Source organism: Scleropages formosus, chromosome 4 (assembly GCF_900964775.1).
Source record: "Scleropages formosus chromosome 4, fSclFor1.1, whole genome shotgun sequence".
Lineage (NCBI taxonomy): Eukaryota > Metazoa > Chordata > Actinopteri > Osteoglossiformes > Osteoglossidae > Scleropages > Scleropages formosus.
In genome coordinates, this window is record NC_041809.1 from 7,993,142 (window position 1) to 8,005,225 (window position 12,084).

At 44.1% G+C, this 12,084-nt stretch overlaps 1 protein-coding gene across 10 annotated transcripts in view; it reads right to left on the reverse strand.

The window, feature by feature from the left end:
• Positions 1 to 12,084, reverse strand: part of dst (dystonin) — a 170,918-nt gene that overhangs the window by 61,423 nt on the left and 97,411 nt on the right. For all 10 annotated transcript variants that reach the window (XM_029251529.1, XM_029251530.1, XM_029251538.1 and 7 more), the window contains 10 exons: positions 6,516 to 11,711; positions 6,236 to 6,385; positions 5,847 to 6,062; positions 5,425 to 5,574; positions 5,101 to 5,334; positions 3,983 to 4,135; positions 2,835 to 3,068; positions 2,473 to 2,736; positions 1,617 to 2,165; positions 493 to 669 (listed from right to left, as the gene is read on the reverse strand). In XM_029251529.1, the coding sequence (XP_029107362.1) occupies positions 493 to 669; positions 1,617 to 2,165; positions 2,473 to 2,736; positions 2,835 to 3,068; positions 3,983 to 4,135; positions 5,101 to 5,334; positions 5,425 to 5,574; positions 5,847 to 6,062; positions 6,236 to 6,385; positions 6,516 to 11,711 (7,323 nt within the window). The remainder of the gene's footprint in view (positions 1 to 492; positions 670 to 1,616; positions 2,166 to 2,472; positions 2,737 to 2,834; positions 3,069 to 3,982; positions 4,136 to 5,100; positions 5,335 to 5,424; positions 5,575 to 5,846; positions 6,063 to 6,235; positions 6,386 to 6,515; positions 11,712 to 12,084) is intronic.

Consider the following 12,084-nt stretch of genomic DNA (forward strand, 5'->3'; position numbering starts at 1 on the left):
AAGCGAGTGTACGGCGCGGAGATAGAACTGCAGTTAACATCTAGTGGGAGTGAGCTCTGATAAATGGCTGTCTGGAGTTCTTGTAAAAGATATGCAAGGCGCACAACCGCCCACACTCTTTAATGAGCCTAAAAAAGGGAAGTTTATTTCTTAGGGCATGAGGTTACCTCTGCTGCCCTTTAATTCCCTGGATGGGAATATGGCGCAAGTTGAATAAGCAGGTACTGAAAGTCAATAAATGAAGCGTACTTATTAGTGACTTGTAAAATATTGGTTCAAATATTGCTAGCAGCCATGGTGGTGAAAATCCCAGACTTATACTTTGAGGGTTACTGGTTCGAGACCCGGGGGTCCTACTGCAGTACCTTTAAACTGGGTACTTGGCATGAATTGCACCGCGTCTCTGTTGCATACTGTAACAATACACTGATGATGATGATGACGACGATTACAAGAAGGGTGGCGGACTGGAATGGCGATATGAGCGCTTGCCTTTGTCTCCTCCAGCTGTTTCTGCAGAGTCTGGGGATCTGCGGCGATTGGGTCCGACTGCTGCCTCCTCGCCTCCTCCTCCGAGCCGTCGAGCCACTTCAGGAGGCTGCCGGCCGTGTCCTCGTACTTCTTGTATTTGTCCACCACGTCTTTGAGCTTGCTGCCCAGCTGGTTGCACTAATAGCCGTGCCGAAGAAGAAGTGCATCCATCACACGGGAATGCCCCCATTAACCCCTTATGTGCTGAAGCTTTTCGGGGTCATATCATTATATTGTGCGGGCCCAAAAGTACCTGACGAGCTTGTGAATATTTACCTTTTATATATTTTAAGTATCCATCCAAAAAAAAGTATGATGTTCTAAAGCAGTACTTATAATGTGCCAAGTGTGCAAACATTAGTACTGAAGGTCTATTTATTATGAGAACAGCTCCATCTAGTGGCTCATTTAGACATTTCATGTTACACACAATGGACACTTTGATGAACAAATTCTTATTTTGGTCTTTACAAAAAATTTAAAGAAAGAGTTTAAAGACCTCCATTTTGTCATATTACTGACAAATATTTTGTGAGTATTTCACACAGGAAAACTGACTAACTCAGTGCCAGGGAAAATGCCATTGCTGCCATCTACTACAGTGCTGCTTGAAGGTTATGTGAACCCTATAGGGATGGTCATTATTCCTGTATAAAAAATTAAAATGGACAAATATTTAAGGTCAATTTAAAATATTAAAATCAAAACTTTAAATCTTAAAATAGATTCATTCAATAAATAAACAGATTTAATCAATTCGTAAAATGAACAAATTACTATGATTTACACACCTGATTCTGCTTACCTACTGGTTTAATCAGCAACTTGGGGTTCACTTATTTTTGACACCTGCACCACTTGCGTGTTTCTACTACACACATGATTTCCTCTAAACCAACATATGGAATTGGTCACCATACACATATAAAGTCAGATGAGACTGGATGTGATTAAATAATTTGATTGCGGTAGAACTACGGGACACAAAGGGTTTACATACTTTCAAGCAGCACCGTACTGTATAAAAACACGTACGAAACATCGGGAAGATTACGAAAGTGTGCTGCGGAAGTCAGTTACGTTACCTCGGAATGGACCGCTTTGTAGCGGACGGCAGCCGCCTCCAGCCGCTCCTTCACGGACGCGCAGGTCCTCGAGGTATCCACGCCCAGCTGGCCGTCCCTCCCGTTGGCGTCCGCGCGACCGCAGGCCTCGGCCGCGTCCAACACGCGCTGCCCCGAGATGGTGATGAAGCGCAGGTCGCCCTTGTGCGAGATCACGTCCTCGGAGAAACTCCTCTGCCGCTGCAGCTTGTCGGCCAGGACGTCCGGCCGGTCCGTCGGCGACCCCAGCCCCGACACTTCGGCCTCGGCCTCGTCCAGCCAGCCCTCAAACTCGCAGCAGTCGCCCTGGAACTTGCGCAGCTCCTCCTGCACGGACTGCACCTGTTTCACCTGCAGCTCGGCCTGGGCCAGGGAGGCCTCGTAGCGGTCGCGCAGCTCCTGGATGTCCCGCTGGAGCTTCTCCTTCTCCTGCGGGGACAGCACTTGGGCCTGCTTGTCCAGCACGGCTTGCGCTGACTGGGTGGCAATAATGAGGTCCTGCTGCTGGGACAGGATCTCCTGGTAATGGGCCTGTGGGACGCAGAGGAGGTTCGATCGGCTCCAGAATTCGGGGACGGAAGCGGTCGAACGCGGATCGACGCAATACTTCACGTGACAATTTCGGAACTCGCCATGGCGAGACCCCTTGTGAATACACTTCACATAACCATCGGACTCTACCGCATCAACTCAGGGTTAAGTACTTTGCCCGAGGGCACTACGGCAGGAGGTGGGATTCAAGCCTTCGACGGAAGTAAAGTTAACCGCCACGCCACCTGCTGCCCAAGAAGCACGCACCTGTTTTGGTCCAAGAAAAGTTGGAGCACAGCACACGTACCTTGACCCGGTCACACTGCTTGTCCAAGTCCAGCTCTTGAGTGTCGTCTCCTTTCCTGTCCGTAACGGAGATGTTCCCATTGGCGTCGTCCTCGCACCTGAGCAAGCTCTTCTCCGCAGTTTCCAGCGCCACGTTGCCGTTCTGCTTGGTGAGCTCATCCTTGCCACTCCCTTCCTTCTCCTTGTCCTTCCCGATGTTGGATATCCAGTCCAGAAGACCCTCGATTTTGGTTTTGCTCTCTTCTATCTGCTCCACAGCAGCAACCTACAGATCAGATGTCCGAAAAACACAAGTTCGGAAAGCACGTTAAAGACAAAGTCTGAAATGATTAAGTCCTTCGTCACATTCTCTGCTTTCCCTACCTTCTCGGTCTCCTGTTTAATGGCGGTCGTCACAACCTTCTCCAGGTCTTTTCTCGAGTCCTCGGCTCTCTGGTTTAGCAGCTTATACTTGGCCTTGGCTTCCTCCAGCTTGCTCTCGATGGTGGCGATCTGCTCCGGGCTCAGCCTGCTCCGGTTGTCCTCCAGGAACTTCTTGGTGCTGGTGACGACCTCCGCCAAGGCAGCGGCGTTGGCCTGGACATCCTTTTGCAGGGCCTTTACAGCAGACGCATGACCAAGTAACATTTACATTAATTCATCTACCTGATGCTTTTCTCCGAAGCGACTTACAGCGGTATGTTACCTACAAATATTTACCATTTATACAGCTGGAGCAATTTAGGGTAGATGGAGGTGGGATTCGAACCTGCAACTTGGGCCACGAAAGCAGTAGCTCTAACCACTACTGTTTTAAATCGTCTCGCAATGATTGCTCACACTTTACATAAAGGTCACGCCGTAAAGACGTGTACAAAGGTTATTTCACTCTGGTTTAACTCGGCCTGTTCGAACATGATTAAGAACAGTTCAAACTGAGGGTTAATGCAGTAGCTCCTCGCGTTGAACTGTACATGGTCTATCTATCTATCTATCTATCTATCTATCTATCTATCTATCTATCTATCTATCTATCATCACAGCCTTATTAAATTAACAAGAATTATTTCACTACTAGTCCATTACTGCAAACAACGAATAGTTCCTTCTATAGTGATTTGCACGGCTATCTTTAGATTTGGAGGTCGCAGGTTCAAATCCCAGATCTTGCTGTAGTAGCTGTGAGCAAGGTGCCTCCTATCCTGACTTGCCCCAGAAAGAATTACGTGTTTACACCGGTTAATATGTGACCTAGGGGACAGCTGGTAATGTAGTGGTTAGCGCTGCTGCCTTTGGACCCAAAGGTTGCAGGTTTGAATCCTGCTTTCAGCTGTACTACTCTTGATCACGGTACTTATTCTGATTTGTTCCAGTAAAGTTACCAGTTGTATAAATGGGTAAATCACTGTAAGTAGTGTAACACTGTGAAATGGCTTTTCTTAGAATTAAATGACAATAAATGTTATGAGTTTGGGGATCGAAACGCGACACCGAACGAGAGTTTGAGGGTCATGTCCTATGATCACACCTACCTGATGCTCCTGCTGATACTGCTGCAGGTCCCCCATGCTGTCTCTGCTCAGGGCCATCTGCTGGTGTCCAATGAGCTTGTTCTCGGTCTGGGTCAGGCTGTCGCACACCTCCTGGAGCTTTTCTGCGTACTCCCTCTGCTTCTCCACGACGCTCTGCAATGGGAAGAAAGCGATGTAGAGGCCCTCCGTGTCTCAGCTCCCACCAGGGACATTCCGCTGCCTATACATCATATGAGTATGCTGTAAACATGACACGCTTTGCGGAGACTGCGGGATGTCAACACTGGAAGAGATAGAGCGAAAGGGGAGACAGTCCCCTCGAGTGGGTTAGTGCTGACATCTGTGTGGTAAAGCATCCATGCACACAGTGGAGGAGTTTTGCTTTTTGTCCTCTGGAGTTACAATTCAAAAGGTATTGGGTGTCTTGAGGCCTGTAAAAACGCAAAGACGAGCAGGAAAGAGGTTAGGGTTTTCGCCAAGGACACACAGATGCTCTTGTTGAAAAGACATGCGGCGCAGTCATTTTTCCAACGAAATACTGGAGACTTCACTAACGCTATAGGTATCTAACCACGCAGTTCCACGAAATATCCAAAGTGTAACAATGGACTGGTTTCCTTTCATGGTATCAATGACACTAAAAGGATGCGGATTTGATGTTTCATAGCATGAGACAGTGTAAAGTACTGAAAAGTGCCAATGTGGAAACCAAAGCAATCAACATCCAGTGCACCCAATTTATTATTGCTATAGAGGATAGCTGGTAGTGCAGTGGTTAGAGTTGCTGCCATTGGTCGTAGGTTTGAATCCCACATCCAGCTGTAGTACCCTTGAGCAAGGTACTTACCCTAAATTGCTCCAGTAAAATTACCCAGCTGTATAAATGGTTAAATAATTGTATGTAGCTTAACATGGTAAATTGCTTTGGAGTAAAGCGTAAGCTAAACTAATAAATGTAAATGTACTATCAGCTTAGCAGATGAGCAGCTCATTCTGGAAATTTTTTCTATTGATACACGTGATGCAGCAGACAATACGCAATTAAAGAAACAATTTGCATTATATATTTCCGTGAAAAACGGATTCAAAAATGAGAGCGACTTTTTCGGACTTCAAACCTTCTGCTCATTCTGGTCCACCCTGATCTCCAGTTGGAGCTTGAGGGTGTTCCGCTGAGTAGAAACCTCCTCTGTAAGATCCTTGAAGGCCCTCTGAGTAGCACTGAGAGTCTTCAGGAGACTCCTACTCTGTGACGGGCTGAGGACTTGGGCGTTCTCCGATATAAAGTTCTGGACCTCAAATGCTGCGTCCTCCAGCTGCTGCCGAGTGCCCGACAAACTTCTCTCCACATCCTGAGATAAAAACAGAATGATCAATGTATATCTGGTAACTTCTCCGAATTCACTGACAACTGAACTTAAATACCTCCTGCGAAATAATACCTCATTTTGCTCAATTTGGTCCTTCACTGTGTCCAAGTCATCCGTGTTTGCAATACCAAGTTTGGAGGCAACATCGGAAGTGTCATCAATAAAAGCGGAGATGTTCTGAAGGGAGCTTAGGAGGTCGTGGAATGAGGAATCCAAGTGCAACTGTTACGAATAGAAATTTAAAAAGTGTCTGATCTCATACATTTCATAAAAAAATGCTGACATGTTGCTGGAAGTTATAATAATGCTGTAAACTTCTTTACTAATGTAGTGATCTATCTATCTATCTATCTATCTATCTATCTATCTATCTATCTATCAGTGAAAAGGATTATTTATTATTGAATAAATCAGAGTAAAAAGCACTGATATTGATTATAATTTTTTATTTTTTTTTTTCCCACATTTTCACACCATAAACAAGAAACACTAACCTTTTCTCTGTCAATGGCCTGTCTTATAACACTCTCCCTTTCAGAAGACATTGCGCGAACTTCGGAAAACGTGAGCTGCACGTCTCTAAAAGCCGTGGCCAGGTCTTGGCAGATTTGCGTGGGGATGTGTCTGTTAGCAGACCACAGGAGTTGCTCCGCAGCCACCAGATCGCTGGTTAGAAAGGCAGCCAGGGCGGAAAGTTGCGACTCTAGCGACTACAAACAGAGGATGCAAGCTTGGTGAGGGCGCGAACAGCGAATCTGTTACTGCAAAGAGAGAATTAACAGGAGGAAAAAGCTTGAGAAGCTCATGCAAAGAAGAAGTCTGGTTTGCCCTATCTGGTGCTACAATGGCTTTGTGTTGACAGGAAGGGCAAAGGAGAGCTAACCTTAGTTTCCTCCAGCTGAGTGTGTAAACCTTCCATGCTGCTGCTTAATAGACCTTGTGCCTCCAACTCATTTTTAATCTCCTCCAAAGCATCTGAATGATCCTGAAGTCTCCCCACACACTCTAAATAGTTCTGAGTGGAGGACTGCATCTGAAAATAAATGGATGGATGAATGGATTTTATTTGACATCTTTGATCATGTAAACAAAACAACGACCGTGGATTAAAAACAATTATTTATTTAGCACACTCTAAAAATGGAAAATATTTATCAGCTTACACTGGACTTGATTTTTGTGTTGTCGTCATCACCCTCTGTGCTCGCTGCCGAACCATGGGTGAGCAGATGCCCAGGGGAGGCCGTGGAGAGGCCGATTCCCTGACTTGGCCCAGCATCCTCTTCAGCGGGTTGATTTCCAGTCTCATCACTGTGCATCTTGCTGCGGTCATCCTCATCACAAGGGTTCTCCAGGGCGTGAGTAAGTTTCCCAATGATGTCCTTCAGCATGGCTGTTTCTGCACCCGATGACACCGACTGAATGACCTGCAGCAGCTGAGATGTGAGCTGCTCCTTGACATTGGAAGATGCCCCTTGAAATAATCCTTCGTTGAGGGGCTCTTCCAGATCTCCAAACTGCTTTGGATCACATGAGTATGGAACTTCCTGTTTCGAAAAGTCACTGAGTAAGCCTGCAGTTTTACTTGAGACAGATTCTCCTTCTTCATAAATGGTACCTAAACTATTTGGGCTTCTGGGGGTCTTGGGGATGATTTCAGGGGTATTCTGGACTATTCTGACATCTCCAATGGTCTGGGACTCAAATTTCTCAATTTCATTAACTTTCACAACCTCTAAGTTTCTCTGAACTTGCTCACAATGGCTACTCTTCATCATCTCTTCAGACGGTGGTGTGATGTTATCAGTCAGTATGGCCCTAGAATTTGAAGCATTAGACTCCAACCGGGCACTGTCAAAATCTAGATCGCTCCACTTCACAGAATCAAGCCTTTGATCATCAGCACAGCTTGTTTTCTGTTCATGGCTGATGTCTGGATTTGACTGGGGGCAGCATTCGGTGCTCTTTCTTACTAAACTTTCCTTCAAAAGGTTTCCTTCCATTTGCTCTAAAATGACACTTGACACTGAACGGTGACACTGAACTGGTAACTCATCTGTCCCACTTGAATTTTGTTCATCATCAATCCCTCTACTCTGAGAGATTCTTTCAAGCTTTGTTTCAACTCCCAAATTAAGAACGTGGTGGGTGGGCATTGCTGGACCCTGGGAATCTCCACAACTTTTCTTCGATGCATGATTTTCCACATGCGAAACAGCATCAACTATTGCCTGGGCTCCTTCAGTTAGTAACTTGTTCTGACAGCCATAATCTTCTCTGGAGTCATTTGTGCCACATCCTTCTACTTCATAGACAGATTCAACAGCAACATTCATTGGGTTTTCAGTGATGCACATTACATTGACAGCACTTCCTGAGCTTTCCTTCTCAGAGGTGTGTTCTGGACATGGTGTGGACATGCCTGTGGACATTGAATGAGGAACACGTGGCATCTCATGATCACTGTGCCCATGGTTACCTATTGTGCTTATATCCTTGTGGGGAGTATTGGGCAAATTGGCCAAAAATTCTGAAGACTGTATTTTTGGAGGTGGTTCCTTCTGTACATCTTCTTCCAAATGAAGCTGTGAAATCTCACTCCACATTAAATGTCCATCTGAGGCTTTGTACATTTCTGTTTTCATTAAGCTGTTTACAGTGGAATTGGGCACTTTGGTGATCTGTGTTGAAGTCATATTTATACTTCCTCCCAAAGTTACTTTTAGTGATTCAGGACATTTTTCATCCTTTTCGCCATTCGATTGGTCACCTTGAGCATAACATTCCTCCTTACTCACCTCCCCTTGCTTATGCTCCTCACTCTCAGTGGGATAAACATCATAACAAGAGGAAACATCATCAGTTTCTCCATCATCCATTAAAATGGGTTGTTGAAGCATTATACTTCTGGGTGAAAAATCAGACCTTTTAGGGTTCAAGAGCACAGTTTCATTCTGGAGATCGACCGGAACAGCATCATTCGATACGGCATTATTCAAAAAAGCCACTGAATTTACTGATGTTGAAATATTACATGGAACATCATCTGACACTGCACGCTTCAAAACATTGTCTGAACTTATTAATGTTGATGTATGGCAGTCCACTTCAGATACATTTTTTCCAGTGATGTTGTGACCATCAGCATTCTGAACGCTCTCAGTCAAGGTATTGCTGTTATCGCTGAAGACAAGTGAAGAACTACCCGGATACAGATTTACTTTCTGATTTGCATCGTAGTCATTATATTCTTTTTCACTTTTTCTATCATCTGCACTGACAGAGAGGTGCTCAGGAACGGGGTTACTAAGCAATATACAACTTCCTGATGAGCCTCCTAGCTCCACATGATTTAATGTATCATTTGACTCTTTGGTTGCTCCTCCAACACTCCCACCAAAACCATTCAAACTGCTACGAGATGCTTCCTTCATATGGATGGGACTTTGAATGACAGCATGATCAGTTGCATTCTCTCCAGTAAGGCCTTTCAAACCAGAATTTTCAGTTGGCCCGAAGTCCTCATTGGAGCAAACAGAGGGAATCGCCGATCTAACTTCAAGTCCTTTACTCACAGCGTCTGAATGTAATGACCCTTCAGAAGCGTACTTCATTGGTTTTGTGTCGACGGATATATACTCTATATCTTCCCTATACACCCCTTCAGCCTGTGCACCTATTCCACATATTTGCTCTGTATTTACAGTCTTTGTTGACATCTTTGCATCTGCATATTCTTTACTTACATGACCAGCTAAAACATCCCACTTTTCTTGTACACGAGTAGCAACTGGGCCTTCCAGTAGGGCTGAACTTTGCTCTTCAGGAGTATTTTCTATTGCTTTGTCTGATTTGAAAAATTTTTCTGCTAAGTCATCAGAAATAAGGCCTTGCTCCAAAGCCTCACTAATACTTACGGACTTTCCAGACTGTGGATCACAGAAGCCCTCAAGAATTTTCTGCTGTTCCATAATCTGCAGTGCTACTTGTGAAGATATTGAGCCCTTTGCTACAGCTTCTTTGAGAATTTCAATGCTGCGGGTTTGATTACCAATGACGCTTTCATTTTGGAACTGTAACGCTAAAACCTCTAAAGTGGTCTCTTCATCAACTAATCCTTTGCTGAGGGCAGCATTCAAACTGTATCGCTTTCCAGATGTGACATCTAAAATTCCTCCTTCTTCCACTTGAGCTTTCAAAAGATGAATAGCATATTCTCTCTCTCCTTTCTCCTGCCAAACTCCCTCACAATATGGCCATTCTGGGGGGTTTTCAGCTGCTGAATGTGACTCAGCTGGCAATGTTGCAGACACAGTGCTGTTCTCCTCCTTTGACCGATTAACTGGAGATCCAGTGGAATGTGCTCCTGCGATTGTTTCAGTAGAAAATGAGCTTGTGTTTGTATCATAGTATAATTCCGAACTGGATGCTGTAGGACTCAATCTTTTATCCTCAATTTTGACAGCATCTCTTAAAATATTGTATTGTTTGGAATCTCTACCTAAGCTGTCTGAAGCATTGAAAGGTCTACATTCAGCTTCAGAGATGATTGGCTCAATGGGACTGATGGTCTGTTTTTGGGTTTGAAGGCTGATTTCAGATGAAATCTCACATCTTTGGAAATCTTGCGCATTGTGGATGGTTTTGTCATTCATTTCATAGTCACTTTTTAACTGTACTCCTCTCTCATCTTCACAGCATCTAGTCTCACCCTCTTTCAGAATAACCTCATGTACATCTGGGGTCCACTGTTTCTCCAGCAGCTTCTGCATCTCTTTGTTAAAGTGTAAGCGTTGTTTAACTGTAGTATAGCTACCATTACCATCTGGACTTTCATCATTTATTTTCTCATTGATATCCTTTCCCAAAGTGGCATTCGAGTCTGAGACATCAGTATTTTGATTGGCATTCTGATGAAGTTCTTGACCTGTATCCACAATGTTATCTATGAAAAGTTTGGCCATTTTATTTAATTGGCCATCAAATATGAAAAGCCGTTGTCCTGATTTGGGATCCATGTAGCTGTTCATCATAAGGTAAGAAATAAACAACTGCTTTGCTTCTGCAGGTGAAGGAGTAACTATGCTTTTCCCATCGATCTCTAGATCTACTGTGCTTTGATGACAACCTTCAATTTGGAGGTCCCGCAGAGAAAGCCATGTGGAAAACTTATCATTCAATTCATCAATATCTGGGAACACATCCGGTATTTCAATTGTTTTCAACACATCAGAAGTTAACTTGTCTATAAGTCCAGACTCTGTGGCAGCATCAACACCAACAACTTCTGAGTTTTCAGGTATGTAAAAGGCTGCTATTTTTTGCCTGTTATTCAGCAGTCTGAAAGCAAGCTGATTGGTTATTATTTCATGCTGCAGAGAGGATGATACAGTCAAAATTTCACCAGAATGTGGCCATATGAGACCCATAAAACTCCTTTGTTTTTCCAGGACTAAGAGTGCACTGCTAGAACTCATTAAATTACATTGAACGGCTTCATCGACTGTAAGCCTTTTGCCATTGTGAGGATGGACTATGCCTCCGCTTTGGGCTTGAAGGCTAAGTATCCCACTTGCGGTGTCTTGATCAATCAAACCCTCTGTCAAGGCTTCCTCAATGGTAAACTTGCAACCCGTTTTAGGGTCGACGATGCCACCAGCAAATAGCTGAGCTCCCAAAAGCCGCAGCATGGTTTCACGATCAATGAAGCCTTCGTGGACAGCCCTCAGGATGCTGATCTCTCTACCAGACTTTAGGGATATGGTTCCATTTCTTCCTTTTTTCACTGGTAGCAGTCGAAGGCCTGTTTCTTCATGAATGAGGCTTCTCTGCACAAGCTGGATGAGTGAAACCTTTTCTGCTGTGTTGGGGTCAATCAAATCCTTCCAGTTGTTTTGCCTCTCTAGGATCTTGACAAACAGTGAGGCGGGGATCAGTCCATACTGAAAAGCCTTTTCCAGATTCAGGACATCCCCTGTGTACGTTACTCGCAACCCACCTGTCGCCAGTTGGATTTCGATCATCTTAAGGGCCATCTGTTCTGAAATAACACCATCTCTCACTGCAGCTATGATGGGCAAAGGTTCCAAAGCATACAAGCCATTTAAGATACAGTTGTTTGCCTCATTTAAATCCTGCAACTGCTGGTAAGTGGGCTCATCCACCAGATTGTGCTTGTAAGCTTCTTCCAAGTCCAGACACATTCTGAATTCTGGTATAATCAGTCCAGATGTTATAAGCTGTGCTTCAAGAAGACTGATCCCAGTAGACTGGTCTATAAGACCACTCTGCACTGAGCGACAGAGTGAAAAGACTGATCCACTTTCCACATCCAAAATTCCTTCAACGTTCTGAAAATCCTGCAGAAGAAGCAAAATTACCTTAATTCCATTGTACCTTCTCTGTTTCAAAATTATCACATTATACTTGATATAAAAGTAGTACATGAAATGTTGCATATAATATTAATATTGCAAGATGCCACAGATGAAGGCATCAGGAAAATAAACTAATAATAATAATAATAATAATAATAATCTAAAGGTTTACTCACCACTCAGACAGGCATATGAATGTTAACAGTTGACACGCAAGAGTGCAATGCTGTGTCAGTGTTTCAACAGCAAGAAGGACACAATTAAAGTAGCCATGCATCTGTGAACAGAGTACTGTGTATCTTGCAAAAACAGAGTTAGTCAGAGACAAAACATTGTGCATAATTTTAGTTGAACA